This window comes from Callospermophilus lateralis, chromosome 2 (genome assembly GCF_048772815.1).
Source record: "Callospermophilus lateralis isolate mCalLat2 chromosome 2, mCalLat2.hap1, whole genome shotgun sequence".
Classification (NCBI taxonomy): domain Eukaryota; kingdom Metazoa; phylum Chordata; class Mammalia; order Rodentia; family Sciuridae; genus Callospermophilus; species Callospermophilus lateralis.
Genome location: NC_135306.1, coordinates 105478320 through 105494497, shown reverse-complemented (window position 1 = coordinate 105494497; position 16178 = coordinate 105478320). Strand labels below are relative to the sequence as shown.

General features: G+C 37.1%; 1 protein-coding gene across 1 annotated transcript; it reads left to right on the top strand.

Annotated features, from left to right (window-relative positions):
- Positions 1 to 6838: 6838 nt before the first annotated feature.
- Positions 6839 to 15478, top strand: Crtam (cytotoxic and regulatory T cell molecule). The gene is made up of 5 exons (XM_076843675.2): positions 6839 to 6974; positions 9889 to 9972; positions 12032 to 12178; positions 13409 to 13495; positions 15348 to 15478. Exons 1-5 carry the CDS (start codon positions 6839 to 6841, stop codon positions 15476 to 15478), a joined length of 585 nt encoding a protein of 194 aa, XP_076699790.2.
- Positions 15479 to 16178: the final 700 nt, after the last annotated feature.

Genomic DNA, 16178 nt, shown 5'->3' with positions numbered 1-16178 from the left:
CCTTAAGTAAGAAGCGTAATATAGTTATTACCTGTGAACAGAAAGTTTTCTGCAGGCATAAAATTGAAAATATATTTTATAAAGTACATATATGAGCAAATGGGGATTCTTCAAAAGACTAGAAGTGGAAACACCATATGACCCAGCTATCCCACTTGTTGAACTAAAACTAGCATTCTATAATGATACATGCCTGCGAATGTTTATAGCAGTGCAATTCACAATAGTCAAGTTATTGAACCAGATTAGGTGTCCATCAGGAAATGAAGAAATGAAGAAAATGTGGTATGCATAGGCAATTAAGTTTTAATCAGCCATAAAGAAGAATGAAATCATGTCATTTTCAGGTAAATGGATGGAATTAGAGCACATCGTGCTAAGTGAAATAAGTCAGACTCAAAAAAATCAAGGGTCAGATGTTTTCTTTCATATATAGAAGCTAGAGGGAAAGAAAATGGAGAAAAAAAGAACTATTAAAAAAGAGGGAGGATCTCACAAAAAATACAGAAGACCAATAGAGTAGAGGAAAGCTATCAAGAGGGAGGGAGGAGAAGAGGGCCTGGGAACTGGGAAGGTAACAGGGAATGAAATCTACCAGATTATGCTATATCTATATATGAATATACCACAAATAATCATATAATATATAAAATCTCATCTGCATATGATTAAAATACACTAATTAAGTAACAATAACTACTATAAGGGAAATCAGAGCAGAGTCAGCAGATCAGGAGAGAGAGCAAGGGAGGGAAAAGGAGGGTACTTGGAAATGAGATTGATCAAATTATGTTGTTTGCAGGTGTGAATATGGCATCATGAATCCCACTATATGTTTAATTATTAATGAATTAACTGAAAATGGTAAAAATTTTTAAATAGATTCAAACTAAAAAATAAAATACATATATGGATGCTCCTTGACTTACCATGGGGTTACATCTCAACACATCCACTATAAATTCAAAATATCTTTAATGAAAAATACACTTAATACACCTAACCTATCAAACATTAATCATGCTTTGAACACTCACATTTTAGCCTATACATGGAAAAAAAAATCCAATACAAAGATCATTTTATAATAAGTGCTGAATATCCTTTTTAAAATTTATTTACTTTTTTATTTGTTCTACTTAGTTCTACATGATAGCAACATGAATTTCAATTCATTGTACACAAATGGAGCACAACATTTCAATTGTCTGGTTGTACATGGTGTAGAGATGCACCATTCATGCAATCATTCATGTATCTAGGGTAATGATGTCCATTTCATTCCACCATCTTTCCTACACTCATAACCCATCCCCACCATCTCCTTCCCTTTGCCCAATCAAACATTCCTCCTTTCTTCCAAAGGACCACCCCCACCCCATCACAGATCAGCATCCACTAATCAGAGAAAACATTCAGCCTTTAGTTTTTTGGGATTGACTTACTTCACTTAGCATTATATTCTCCAACTCCACCCATTTACTTGCAAATGCCATAATTTTATTTTCTTTTAATGTTGAGTAATATTCCATTGTGTGTGTGTGTGTTTGTGTGTGTGTGTGTGTATCACAGTTTCTTTATCCATTCACCTATTGATGGGCATCTAGGTTGCTTCCACAGTTTAGCTATTGTGAACTCAGTGCTGAATATCTTGTATAATTTGATAAATATTCTACTGAAAGGGAAAAAACAGAATGGTCATATGGTATGCTTTCAACTATTGTAAACACGAAAAATCTTAAGTTAAGCCATCATAGGTCAGAGACTGAATGGATTTGGAACAAGCAAGATCTTCCTTATATAATGTAGTAGCATGTCACACTCATAACGATAGATTAAAAATATTATGAGGACAAAGAATCCAAACTTTCGACCTTTAACTGAAACAGGCTAACTATTTACTGTGGTGTTGGGAACTACTTAATGGTTTGCTTACATTTCAATATACATTGCCTTTCATGGCTAAGTAGTCATACATCCTTGAGAACTGTCACAGTTCTGCACAGTTAAGAATACTGAGGGCCAAATAGAGTTTTAGAGAGAAAAGACCTAAAACCCGGATCTAATTCCCAGTCCATTGTAAGCTCCAGGTCCTTGTGTCCTTCTTATGAAATCACTGTTAAGTTTTGAAGTTTTTCCCCAGTAGTGAAGGGTTAGTTGGAGCTCATCCACTCTTGTTCACCTGCTTTCCTTTGTGACCAGAGCCTATACACACAAGGCAGCTGACTGAGGTTAGATTGCGGTTAGAAATTTAACATGTTTGCCATGAAGTCCAAGCCATTGGTCTCTAACAGAACCAAATCCATGAAAGAGCATTAAAAAGCCATGCTTTTTATCTCTCTTTAAATTTCTACATAGGCGGAACCCACCATGAATTTGAAGCTGATGGGAAGAAGTGCAACACGACCAGCACCCTTGTACTGCACACATATGGCAAAAACTCCACAGTGGACTGCATTGTCCGACACAAGGGCCTGCAAGGGAGAAAACTGGTTGCATCCTTCTGGCTTGACGATTTGGGTAAGGGTTAATGATTGTCTTCAGTCATTTTACATTCACCTTCATATTGCACTCTCAAACAAAATTAAATGGAGTGGGCAAAGTCCTTCAGAGTGAGATTACTGTCAATAAAGATCTCCTTAATAGCATGTTTCTGCAATGACTGAAATTTCTCCAGCTGAGGACAGGACTGTAAGGGTTCCAATTCCAATGCCCAGAAGAGTCCCAGCTGGGCGTGAGGTCTAGCTGAGGTCTAGAGCACCACATGCAAATAGCACCATTCTCTCTCTTTGATAATGACAGCTAGCAGAAATTGACTGCAGATAGTTTTATTGCAGTTACATTGTTGGAGAGAGCATGTGAAGCATACTGCATCATTGTAGTTGACCCAAAAGGAGATAGTAACTAAAATTTATCAAAACTAGTCAATATCGTTATATGTTCTTACAAAATAATTGCACAGTTACATTGAGATGGTGGCCCTTTAGATATACTTTGCTGTCGCTGTATTAAAGATTCCCCAAAAGTCCAAGAAATAATTAAAAACCCCCAAACAACTCTTCAAGCCAAGGATCCTTTAAGAAGCTGCAGGAATCACTGGCCTATCAGTCGTAGAGCTCTGAGCTTCATTATTTTACAAGGTACTTCTTGCTGGAAAATGAGATTCCTGAGTACAAGGAATTGTTCACACGAATGAAAGAGGAAGATGTTGGATGAGGATACATTACTGAAAAATCTCTTTTATCAAATGAAATAATTTATGACAAAAGGCACTCGTTCAGGGCAAGGTTGCTTAGTGGAACCTCACTAGGGAAGGCTGCCACGCTAATCTGTGCAGGCTGTTGCTGTGATCAGCAGACCTCCTTCAAACTACCACGTGCTTTCCATGGGCCCCTTTCTCACCAACCAAAAACAGTTTATTGAGGAAGCTGCAGTCAAAGACTCAAGGGCCCCCAGACTGGGCTGCACTGTAATCTTGTGTACCTACCCCTACCTCTTGGTGATTCCCCACACTTCCCCCTCCGCCACTGGAACTGGAGCACAGAGGCATTTAGGTTCTTAAATAAGAGAACCAATAATGTTGGGTGGGAATGTATTTTTACTTTTCAGCAATGTTTCAAGCCACCTATCATATTTTTCCCTCCTTTTATGCTATACTTCTTTACGTCTCAAAATTACATCTAGAAATATTTATAATAATAGGCTAAGATGAGTTGTATTTGTGATCTATTGACTATCTAGTGCCATAGTCAGATCTCTAAGTACTCAAAGAGGACTGCCAGCATCAGCTGTTGGTGGCTTCTATTTGTTTATGACCTTGTTTCTTTGGTGAGCTACGTACGTCTAGGTTGACATATAGATATTACAATAGTCTTTAGTTTAAAACATTTGCTAGCTGAGGATGCTTTAAAACACATTTACAAGTGAGAGTTCTGACCCTTTCATCCCTACTCTCTCTGTAGGGTGGGACCTGGGTGGGGGGCAATGAACCACATCCATGAGGTGCCACACTACACGAGTGCATTGGAGGAGATCAGACTCTCTTCAGAACCACTTACTTCATCTTCTCAATGAGGAATTTTGATTTCCTGTTACTTATCTGTAGATTTTTTTAAAAAAATTAAACAGTTTTCAAATTTTTTACTTCAGCACCCCTCTACATTCTTAAAAATAATTTTTAAGACCTCAAAGAACTTTTACTTATTTAAATTATATCTGTCAATATTTACCTATCAGAAAGTAAAGCTGAGGAATCCAAAATATGAACTTATGCTTTTATTTTAAAATAATAAATTCACAAAATGTTAACAGAAATGGCATGTTTTTCTTTAAAAAATATATTTTGTAATACCAAAAATTAGTTTAAAATGGGCATTGTTTTACATTTTGAAGATCTCTTTTGTGTCCGGCTTAATAGAAACAATTAGGTTTTTATAAATTTTACATTCAATATGTTGTTTTGCGTGAACTACACATAATTCAACTTCACAAAAATATGTAAATTGGAAGAGAAAGGGGCCCATGGAAATCATGTGGTAGTTTGAAGGAGGCCTGCTGATCACAGCAACAGGCGCATATTTATTTACTTTCTGAGTCTGGTTTAATTCACTGGATGATATTCTCCAATTTCATCCTTTTACTAGAAAAACATAGAATTTGATTATCCTTTATGGATGAGTAAAATGCCATTGAATGTGTGTGTGTGTATATGTGTGTGTGTGTGTGTATATATATATATATATATATATATATATATATATATACACATATATCATTTTAGAGAATAGTTTTAATAGCCTTTTTTAATAATTGTGGATATTGTTCTTTGAGATTATACTCAACAAGATGTAGCTTCTTAAAGGTTAGTTGCTATGTGGATCCTGGACCCTATAAATGAACTTTTCATATTCTGTTATATTAAAATCCATTGAATTATTTTGCACCTTGAATGAATCTTTTACCTTGGCATGATTTTCATAACACTATGCCTTGGCCATTTGAAAATACTGGATTACAGAATTATACAGATCTTTCAAACGTTGACACATTTCAATATCAAAATCTGTTCCATAATACCATCACTGATCTCATCAGATGCCTTCAAGTATTTGAAAGCTGCCAAGTTCACAGTGGCGAACATGAATTCAAACTTGAAAAGCAGCTAGTGCTACCAAGGAACTATATTTTAAATACTATTTAACTTTAATTAATTAAAATTTAAATAGACAGTGCAGTTAGTGTATATCACAGTGCATAGCAGAGACCTATAACATTCTGGCCCACTAGGGAGGTAAAAGTGGCTAGAGTCCACCTAATCAAAACAATAGTCTAAATACAACTATTCAGTAGCATGTGGACTGAGAGGATAAATCAAAGTACACACAAATTTTAGTTTTAAATATATATAACTAGTTCAAACATACACATATGCAAGTTATACATATATAAACATACACAAACATAATCATCTGAATTTATATACTAATTACTATGTTAAAAGACTTCCATCATTATTGATAAATTGTGTTTTACATGTCCCCAGTACTTCCCACAGGATGCCACTTTTATCATATCCTTCCAGCATTTATATTTGACTAGATTTCAAACTTTCTCCTCTTTGCATTGTCAATAGCCTTCTTCTTTTAGACTTACAGTGTGTACAACTATTCCTTATAAGTGGTTTTGCTTCCTATGGTTTCAGTTACCAGTGCTTCAGCAAGAAGGCTGAGTTACAGTAAGTAAGATATGTAGAGAGAGACCATAGTCACATAACTTTCATTGCAATGTATTGTTATAATTGTCATTTTTACTATTATTTACTGCAATGAATATCTTCCTGTGACTATAAATTAAATTTTGTCATAGGTATGTATGTGTAGGGAAAGCCTCAGTGTATATATATATGGTTTGACATTATCCACGGCTTCATCCACAGGTGGTCTTGGAGCACATCCCCCATAGATAAGGGGGTACTGCTGTATTACTAGTTCTCTAACATTTCCTCAATAGTTCTTTCTTTTCCCAGAGTTCTTAGGCATAACTCAAGCTTTTATACTTTTCCAAAAAAAAAATACACATATTTGATTAATAAGATATACCTTCAAAACCACAGAAAATTCCTAGATTTAATAAACACTGAGAAGCACACAAATTTCATGGAGACATTACTCACACGTCACATATTGGTGAATTGACAGGTAGTTGTTACATTCTTCCTGGATGTGGGCCTGTTCACTGATGGGTGAAATCCATCCTAAACTGAACCTTTGGAAACATCTCAAAGTAGTTCTCAATATTATATAGTAATATTTAGTAAGCACTGTGCTCCATAAACATCAAGACATTGTACTATGTTGTTGAGTGAGCTTCTTACTTCTTATAAAAATACCCAAAGAGGTCCATGCTGTCAGTATGTCCACTTCTGCGAGAAGAAAAAAAAAAAAACCCTGAGTGTTACATAAATTAGGCATCTTGTCCAGCAAATAGCAGCACTGGAATTCAACCTAGGCTTGAGGGGACTCCAGAGCCACCTAAGTGATAAATAGGAAGATAGATGTGTGGCTGGGTAGACAGATAGACAGAAAGGTAGAGGGAATGACAGACAAGTAGATGGATACAGACAGAGGCAGTGAACACCCTTTGCCCACTGCTGCCAAGTGCACCAACACCCACAAGTCCAGCATGCTGCATTTGCAAGCTGGTTGGGTTAACAGATGGACAAACAGCAGGGTACAGATTGAAAAACCAGAGCAAGAGCTGTGGAACACACAGCTCTGAGGTTTCTGCAAAACCTCCACAAGGAAGTAGCAGGCAAATACGTTGTGTTTTACTGAGCACGATGTGGGTAAAATTGCTCTCTGTAGTTGCAGAATTTTGTTTTTCCCCTTTCCTAGTTACTGATCAAGAGACAGCCTCAGATGCTCCGGAGAAAAGCTCTCTCTCCTCTCAAGACCCTCAGCAGCCCACTAGTACTGGTAAGTGTCTAAATCACTGAAACGTAACAAAAGATCGTGCCTGCTTGGGAAGGTCACTATAAGTTTTAAGAATATTTTTATTTTAATTTTTAATAAGACCACACAAGACCCCCCCCCCCACTGGCTCCAGCTTTGTGTTGTCCTGAAATAGGGCTACATCAGGAGGGCTGACGTATAATGGAGGACCAGAGAGCAACAGCATGCCTTGACCGTTCAGTACTATTTTGCTGGAGATGTAATGCACGCACACACAAAATTGCACACATGATTATGAACTTGAATTTCCTCTGTGGTAAATGACAAGGTTGAATTCATTTATGAGGAGACTCATTCTTGTTTTCCCCTGCCTAGAACAGAGCAAACACAAAACACAGATTTAATTTCATTCCACACAGAGCCCAGAAGGAGGAGCTGGGATCTGGTATTGTCATAGAATAACAAAATCACCTTTGAAAACACATCAATTACTTGGTTGTCAAAAACTTAGGTCATTTTTTTTATGACAGCATTGAGCTATGAGACCAATTTAGAAAGCTTGGGTTATAACTACAGTTTTATTTTTAATTTTTTTATAGTCCCAGATCTTTAGGCAGTGAATTCACTAGATAGTTAAATTGGAGCAATAATCATATATTTAATTTAGCCTGATAGTTTACCCAGCATAGTCTTTGGCTAAATAGAAAGTGCTCAGAAAATTCAGAATGAATGAATAAATGTTATTTAATGAACAGATGGATGAATTTGTTTTGGTGTTTTGAGCAAGACAGTCTCATTCAGGATGCCATAAATTCTTCTAAGATCCTTTTCTATTTCTTGTGGTATCTCTATAATAATTTCATTTGTTAAGATAAGTGTTTTCACATCATTATCATGTTCATAGTTCTGAGTATCAGATCACATTTTTAGAAATGTGTACCTTGAATAATGTTTAAAAGTAAATGTTTGGGGGTTTTAAACACTGATAAATACAACATGTACCATACAGTTTTCAAGGGCAATGGAAATTGAAAATATTATGAAGTGGAACAGCCACATCACTTGCTTTAATAAGCCAATATTTTTAAACGTGTTTAGAATCTAGTTGTCTTTAAATTGGCTAGCACCACTACTGAGCAACTCAATTTCCTGCTCTGTGTTTTCTTATACAACATAGGATTTAAGAAATATGGTCTCTAAAATTCCTTTCAGCTTCCAATTTCTGTGATTTTATTGCCGCTAATAACACCCATTTTCAGCAGCATGGAAGACTTCATTCCCCTCTGGGTCCACACAGTGGCGCTGTGCAATGGGCTAAAAAAGACTTCAAACAGAAAAAGAACCAGGGAGAGAAAGAAAATTTGGAAACAATATGCAACAAAATCTGAAAAAGCCATCTTCTATTTTTATGATTTGTCTTATCAGGCAACATCATCCTAGAAAATCCTATTTCTAAAGGAGAGGCAACCAGAAGTTTGAATGACGACTGAGGCTTTTACTTCAATATAAAAAGCATTGTTTTGTGCACCTGGGATTATAGGTTCCTATTCAAAACCTTGAGATGCCATATCTGCATGTTTAGTGATTATTTTGAAGTGTCCTAAGGACCTTCTTCCTAATATCCCTGATCAGGAAGAAAGTATGAAATAACAGTATAAATTTGGGGTTCTAGAGTTCAAAGATACTCTTTTGATGTTGGTTCTCCACGAATTTGCTGCAGAACTTTAGGTAATTTACTAATTCCTCAAAACCTCACTGTAGTAAGAAATAAAAGATACCAAGCGCTCAGTTAGGGCCTGGTATGTGGTAAGCTTTCAACTAGTGTCTGCCTAGCCAGGCGCAGCAGCACATAGTTTTAACCCCAGTAACTCAGGAGGCTGAGGAAGGAAGATCACAAGTTTTAGGCCAACCTTGGAAGCTTAGCAAGTCCTTCTCAAAAAACAAAAAAGTACCACAAAATAAATAAGTAAAGTAAAAATAAACATTTGCCCAAAAAAATATAGTAATGCAAAGGGAACTTAGCCACTTGGAACTATTTGGGTTTTTTTTGCAAGAAATAGTAGTTCAAAATGAAATAAGCCAGATACAGAAAGATAAATGCTACAAGTTCTCTCTCATGGGTAGAAGCTTAAAAAGCTGATCCAAAAGTAAAACACTAGAATAGCAATTGCTAAAGGGTAGGAATGGGACTAGATGGAGGTTGTATAACAGTTACCAAAATACAGTTAGATAGCAGGAAAAAGTTCTAGTGTTCCACAGCACAGCATAATAACCATAGTTTATATTAAACAATGATATATTTTAAACTAAAAGAGGGGAGTTTAAAGGTTTCAAACAAAGAAATGGTGAGATGAAAACTCTACCCTGATTTGGTCATTATACACTGTATCCTATAAAAATGTATAATTATTACATTATTTAAAAAGAGAAAATAAACAAATTTAAATCAGTAATTTAAAAATGAGCTTTTTTTTTTTAATAAAACGAGGACCACTTAATATGGCTTTCAAGCTGCTTTGGTCAGAATATAGTTATGTAGGTAGCTATAGTCTCAGTTCATTTTATGCTGCTAAAATAGAACACCAGACACTGAGTTATTTACAATGAACAGAGACTTAATTGGCTCACAGATTTGGAGGCTGGGAAGTCCAATAATGAGGAGGCTACATCTGATGAGGACCTTCTTGCTGTAGCTAAGAGAGGGCAGGAGAGACAGCAAGAGGGGCATCCACTCTTTTGCACGAATGGCCTCCATCCATTTATGGAGGGTGGAGCCTTCACCACCCTCTTAAAGGTTCCACGTCCTTACCTCTTGGCAATGCAACTGAATTTCAATACGAGATTGGGAGGGGACAGGCATGCAAGCTATAGCAGTTATATGCAAAATCATGAATAGATGATATAGGCATATAACATTTCTTACTTTCTTTCACCATAGTCTCAATGATGGAAAGTTCTAGTATACCAGAGATTGACAAGGAAGAGAAAGAGCAAACTACTCAGTACCTTGACTTGACCATTGGTAAGTATCACCCACTGTGTTTAGAATAAACACTTGACATTTTAACCTCTTAGTGGAAAAATTCAATGGCCTTCTCCAGTCCTCATTTTTCTCGACGTTTCTGCCCTTTATGACACAATAGTTTAATCACTCCCTTGTCGCTTCTTGACTTAGTTGCCTCCTGCCTTCCTTGACATCTTTGCCTGGTCTTATTATTTTTTGCTAACCATAATTTTTCTGTATTTATTAGCTAACTCCAGTTCCTCCTAACATCTTAAATGTGGGTAAGGACTGGGGATATGGCTCAGTTTGTAGAGTGCTTTCCTTGTATGTACAAGGCCCTGGGTTCAATCTCCCACACCACAAAATAATTAATTAATTAAATGTGGATAATGTGAGTCTACTTCCAATTTTACTGCTTCATGTTTGTACTTTTCTTAATTCTTAAAGAGTTTACACATTCCCAAGATTGTTCCTGTTGCCTGTAGGAGGAAGATTTCCATACTTGTATTTCCAGAACATTCTTCTGAGCATTAGTTCGGGTTTCATTTTCTATCTCTCTAACCAAATTTTTTTTCATCTCCTTCACTCAACATTGCTAAAAACCAAATAGCAATTTATTCTACAAAATCAGTTTGTCCAAAGCAGAGCTCCAAATCTTAGTTTAATTCTTTATAATTGTGGATATATAGATATAGACATATACATATGCGCATACCCCCCCATCTTTTATAAAAACAGCCAATTTCCAAGTAGATTTTTTTTAAAGAATTAACCATTATTTTTTGTTTTGTTTTGTTTTGTTTTATGTGGTGCTGAGGATCCAACCCAGTACCTCACATATGCTCGGCAAGCACTCTACCACTGAGCCACAACTCCAGTCCCTCCAAGGAGTTTTGAGTCTTTTTTTTTTCCAGGTATATTGTCATTATCACTGCCACCCCTGAATTTAGAACCTCATAATCTCTCATAGAGATACTGTAACATCAGTTTCTCTTCCTGTGGCCCATATTTGGCACCTACTGATAAAATATCCTTTTGCACTCTGCATACCTGTGTTCTGAAAACCTTTATAGCTTCCCAAAGTATGCAGCACAGAGTTGAGCTCCCCCACCCCATAAGGTACACCCCCTGCTACCTCTGCAGTCCTGCCTCTAAAGAGTCCCTACAAGATACACATGTATCTGAAAATATCTTCATGTTTCAGTCACACTTCCCTTGCGTATCCTAACTGCCCTGATTGGAAGGAGGAACATCCTTATTGGCCTTGCTTCCTGCAAGGCCAGTATCTTCCCTGAAAATTTTCCTGACCAATTCAGCCCTCAGCAACCGCTCTTAATTCTGAACCCTGGAACACATTATTATATCAACACATATGGACCTAGAATTTTGCATAAGATATCGCACTTTTGTTTGTTTTTGTTAATTAATTTATTTACATATAGAGAAAACTACCCCTTCAAGTATAGGAACTGTGTCTTAGGAAGCTCCAAGCATGATGTTCTTCACATGGCTGGCACTCTTTAATTACTTATTGGTTGAAATGAAGAACATTTAGCAAAATTATAGCCCATAGGATCAGAATCCTAGATTTAGAAATACTTTTTAGAGCTCATCTAGTTTATCCCCAAATGCCTTCATGAAGAGCCACATTTAACCCAGCCAAGATAAGTAGATTTTCATTGGATTTAGTTAATTCTCCAATCTCCTTAACAACCTCTTTTGCTACCTGACTACATTTTGCTAAAAACCATTTCTCATAGCTAATTTGAATCCCCTGACAATAAGTCAATATTCTTTCATGCTTTCTCTAAAAATGAAAAATAAGTATTTCTATGAAATTAAAACAACTTTTCAAATCATCCTGTTACAGAATTGCTTTGCTTGTTTGTGTGTCTGCTCTGCCTGTTTGCAGAACATGAATAATGTGTGTTCTTTACCTTCAGCAGTAAGCTCTGCCCCATCTCTTCATCTGGGCTGTTGCTTTTCCTATACAACATTGTGGAAGTATTGTGTATCCCTCAATAATCAAAGGGCAATGTAAAGAACACTGCCTAAAATCCTCTCATTTCCCTTGTAGAAGCAAATCCTCAGTATATCGGATTGACGAGGAAGAAAAGTGGCATTCTGCTGCTCACTCTGGTGTCCTTCCTCATCTTCATCCTCTTCATCATAGTGCAGCTCTTCATAATGAAGCTGCGGAAAGCACACGTGATATGGAAGAGGGGTGAGTGGACAAAGATACCCATTAAAACAAATAGACACTGGCTGGACACAGTGGTACACTCTGGCCTGTAATTCCAGCAACTTGGGAGACTGAGACAGGAGGATTGCCAGTTCAAGGCCAGCCTTGGCAATTTAAAGAGACCTACAGCAACTTAGACTCTGTCTCAAAATCAAAATTAAAACTGGACTGCAGATGTAGCTGTGTGGCAAAGTGCCCCTGGGTTCCATCCCCAGTACCAAAATAAATTTTAAAAATAAATACTAAAATATATAAACTCAACACACACCAAAGTTAGAAGAAACCTTAGAAGTTATTTAGAATAATTGTCTACCCAATTCATCCCATAAACATGTAACAGGATTCAATCCTTTCCTCCCAAGGCATTATCTGAACCTGTGCTCTCCAGCACAGGAGCCACAAGATGGTTATTGATCAGTTGATGTGTGACTAGTCCCCAAAGAGATGTGCTGTAAGGATAAAATACACACCCAATTCAGTACACACACTAGCATGTTCATGCAGGAATATGATATACTAACAATAATATCATGAGTGTTCTAGTCAAAAAAGTCATGTTATTGAATCAATTTCACCTGCTTCTTCTTACTTCTTGAATGTGGCTAGTAGAATTCTTTAAATCACATGTGTGGCTTCTACAGTGCTACTAGACAGTGCTGACCTAGTTGCATATGGCCTCAATACCCCCAGAACTGTGTATGTACCAAGGCAAAATACGACAACTTTGAAGAGCTCTGACTTTTTTTTTTTTTTTTTAAGTATCATGTCTGCTAGTTTAATATCTTCTTTGGACTGTTACTAGACTAATATACTCATTACAAATAACCTAGAGACAGGGCCTGACTTTTCATCATATCTCTGCCTGCCCAATAGGCAAATGCCATAGGATTATTTCAGAATTTCCCATTAACTATTCACCCCCATCATTCTTTTAGGGGTCCTACATTTGTTCCCCTCTGAAGAACATTATTTGCTTCTATTCTGTGTCATTGAACTTCACCATTCTTTTAGTGCTTTGTCCAGTGCCTGTAGGAATACTAGTAAAGATTAAAAGCTCCTTGTTGAGTTAATGAGAACCGGGGGTACACAGGAACATGATAAGACAGCTATTGTTCCATTACCAAGGTATCAACTTATTCAAACAAACATTTCTACATATGAATGATGTCCAAGGCTCCAGAAACTAACAATTTAATTTCTTTTTTTTTGCAGAAAAGGAAATTTCAGAACACACCCTAGAAAGTTACAGATCAAGGTCAAATAATGATGAAACATCTTCCCAAGAGAAAAATGGACAAAGTAAGTCAACTGTGTAACCTGATGTTAGAAAAATAAGATTCTTTTGTCAGTTCGCTTTAAGGAGAAGGGGGAAATATCAAAGCTTGATTTTCAGAACTAGAAAATCAACCTCTCAAATCACCTTGAAGATTTAAAGAAGTGCGTCTTAAAAAAATAATCGGGCAAGATACAGTGGCACACACCTGTAATCCCAGGGTTTGGGAGACTGAGGCAGGAGGTTCACAAGTTTAAAGTCAGCAGCATAGGGAGGCCCTAAGCAATTTAGCGAGACCCTGTCTCAAAATACAAATAAAAAAGGGGTAGGGTGGGCTGGGGATGTGGCTCAATGATTAATTTCTCCTGGGTTCAATCTCTGGTACCCAAATAAAAAAATCAGTAGCTAAGCTCATGTTGTGGAAGGTATTCCACATGGGCCCTGACTTCTGTCACACACTGGGGTGTTGTGTGTCCTTCCTGTGCCCCAGAGTGTGCTACATACACCTTTATTAATGAAACACTTCCCAGACCATATGTGATTTCTGGTGCTTTGATTGAGCTACCACAATATTCTTTCATCTTGTGAGTAACTGGATTTATCCTATATCCTTGGCTCCTAGCACAGGGCCTCACACCAATGGAGTGCTTGGTAAAGTTGTATTGAATAAATGAATACGAGCTTTAACTAATTCAAGCAGAAATGTTTCAGTCTTTTGGGTAGCTCCATTGTGATTCTTCAAGCAAAATAAGTAGAGAAAATGAAAAGAATCTTAATGGGAAGGAAGGTGGGGTGGGGGGCATTCGATGAAGATCCAGTAGGCTAGTTTTAGGGAGAAGAGTAATAAATGTATACTTTTCAACTATTTTATATCCTCCATGCAGATTACTTTAATCTGCCTTCGAGGAGCTACAAGAAATACAGTGAGCTGTGACTGTAGGTTCTCTTGGTTTGACTGAGGTTTTTGTAGGAAGCCGGGTCTTTTATAACACCTTTGTCTTTCGTTTTGTTTTGACCTAATAGAGTGCACCATGGAAAGAGAGAATAGATGTGCTCACAAAAAAAAAAAAAAAAAAAAGGGACACAGTGAATTGACTCTATGAGAACTGGGAGAGGGACAAGGAATGTGTGTAAACTTCTTCTGACTGACCCTTGGGTTACAAAGCATAGAGAATGATGTCATATAATGTGTAACTTCCTGTGTTTTTCACAGGTGAGGGAACCAAAACAGTGGGAGGAGAATTATGCCCTTTAGCAGGAAAAGAAAACCCCTTAGCTCAGCTGTTAAAAAGCAGAAGCCCTTGCAGTTCAACTTAAAGGAAATTTTAAAATGAGGACCTGCACTCAGCCCTGCCCTCCACAAACAGGGATATCCCAGGGGCTCACCACGCTCAGAGGAGGTGGCATTTCTCTTAGATGCAGACCTCCTGCTTCATCCTCCCTGCCTCAGCACCCTCAAATCCAGTATTTTCACTGTATTTTTTTTTTTTTTTGCACATTTAAAAGATATTCTCTATAGTTGCCTCCATGTCCAATTGCATAGCTTCGAGGGATCTGCCCCAGCCCTGTATTTCCCATGAGCCCTGTTATTTTTAATATGCAGTTTTGTTGAAGTCATTGTGCTTTTTTCAGCAACACACACATTATACAGCCTAAATGTCTACATATTTCATTTCAGTTTTTTTAGTATATTGTTTATGTGAAAAAGACTTTTTGAAAAATTAAGGTATAACAATACATTCAGACCATTTATGTATATCAGGGACTCAGGTTTTGTCAGATGTGGACCTTAAAATCATGATGTCCCATCAAACCGTTTCAATAAATGGGTGCAGTGTTGTTCAGGATAAATGTTCATCTTTATCTTTTATTTTTCAGCTTCTCACTCTAAACGTTGCATGAATTATATCACGAGATTGTACTCAGAAGCAAAAACAAAGAAGAAGGAAAATGCAGAACACTCAAAATTAGAAGGAAAGCACACTCATATCCCAGAGAGCATTGTGTAGTGCTCCTTGCAATAGCAGATGATTTTTCAGCCAGCCACGCCATCAGTGGAGCAGCCCATGGGAAGGAGCATCATTATTGTGACATGAAAAGTGTCCCTTGTGTGCAATGTGAGATGGTGTCTTCTGAGCCAGGGCAGCAACATGGGGACCAAACCATGAACAGAAAGCTCATAGTTTAAAAAAAAAAAAAATTTAAAAAGAAAGAACCTATTGTTCCTGACACTACTTCAGAGCCCCTGAGCCTGTGGATCAGGGTCAATGTGACCAGCTAATATCTTACCTTGAGAGAACAGGAGTTTTTAGATACCAGGCTCTAGTAGAACTACTTAAAAAAAGAATTCTTTAAAATATCTTTTCTTCTGGTCACAAAATAAAGATGTTTGAGATGAGAAGTACCTAAAGAAGATCTCTGATCCTGGGAGGTTACTTTCAAGATGGACTTTAAGAAGATGTAACCAACACATGACAGGGAGGAGCCATGCATCACAATGAATAAATCCAGGATGGACTCAAAAGCCCCAAGACACAAGCAGTGAGCTCAGGAAAGACCCAAAAATTAGCATTTCTTATCTTAGACTTTATTGCTAAATCACTTCAGCTGACCTGATAGACAACCTGCTATTTCCATGTACAAAAGGAAATAATGAGTTTATTGACTGATCATTGACCTAATGAATGGTTTTTAAAAATTTCTTTAAAC

Coding starts and splice junctions, on each gene's coding strand:
- Crtam (XM_076843675.2), top strand. CDS start 6,839: ATGTGGGTAAAATTGCTCTCTGTAGTTGCAGAATTTTGTTTTTCCCCT. Junction 6,975..9,888: donor TCAGCAGCCCACTAGTACTG/GTAAGTGTCTAA, acceptor CTTTCACCATAG/TCTCAATGATGGAAAGTTCT. Junction 12,179..13,408: donor ACACGTGATATGGAAGAGGG/GTGAGTGGACAA, acceptor TTTTTTTTGCAG/AAAAGGAAATTTCAGAACAC.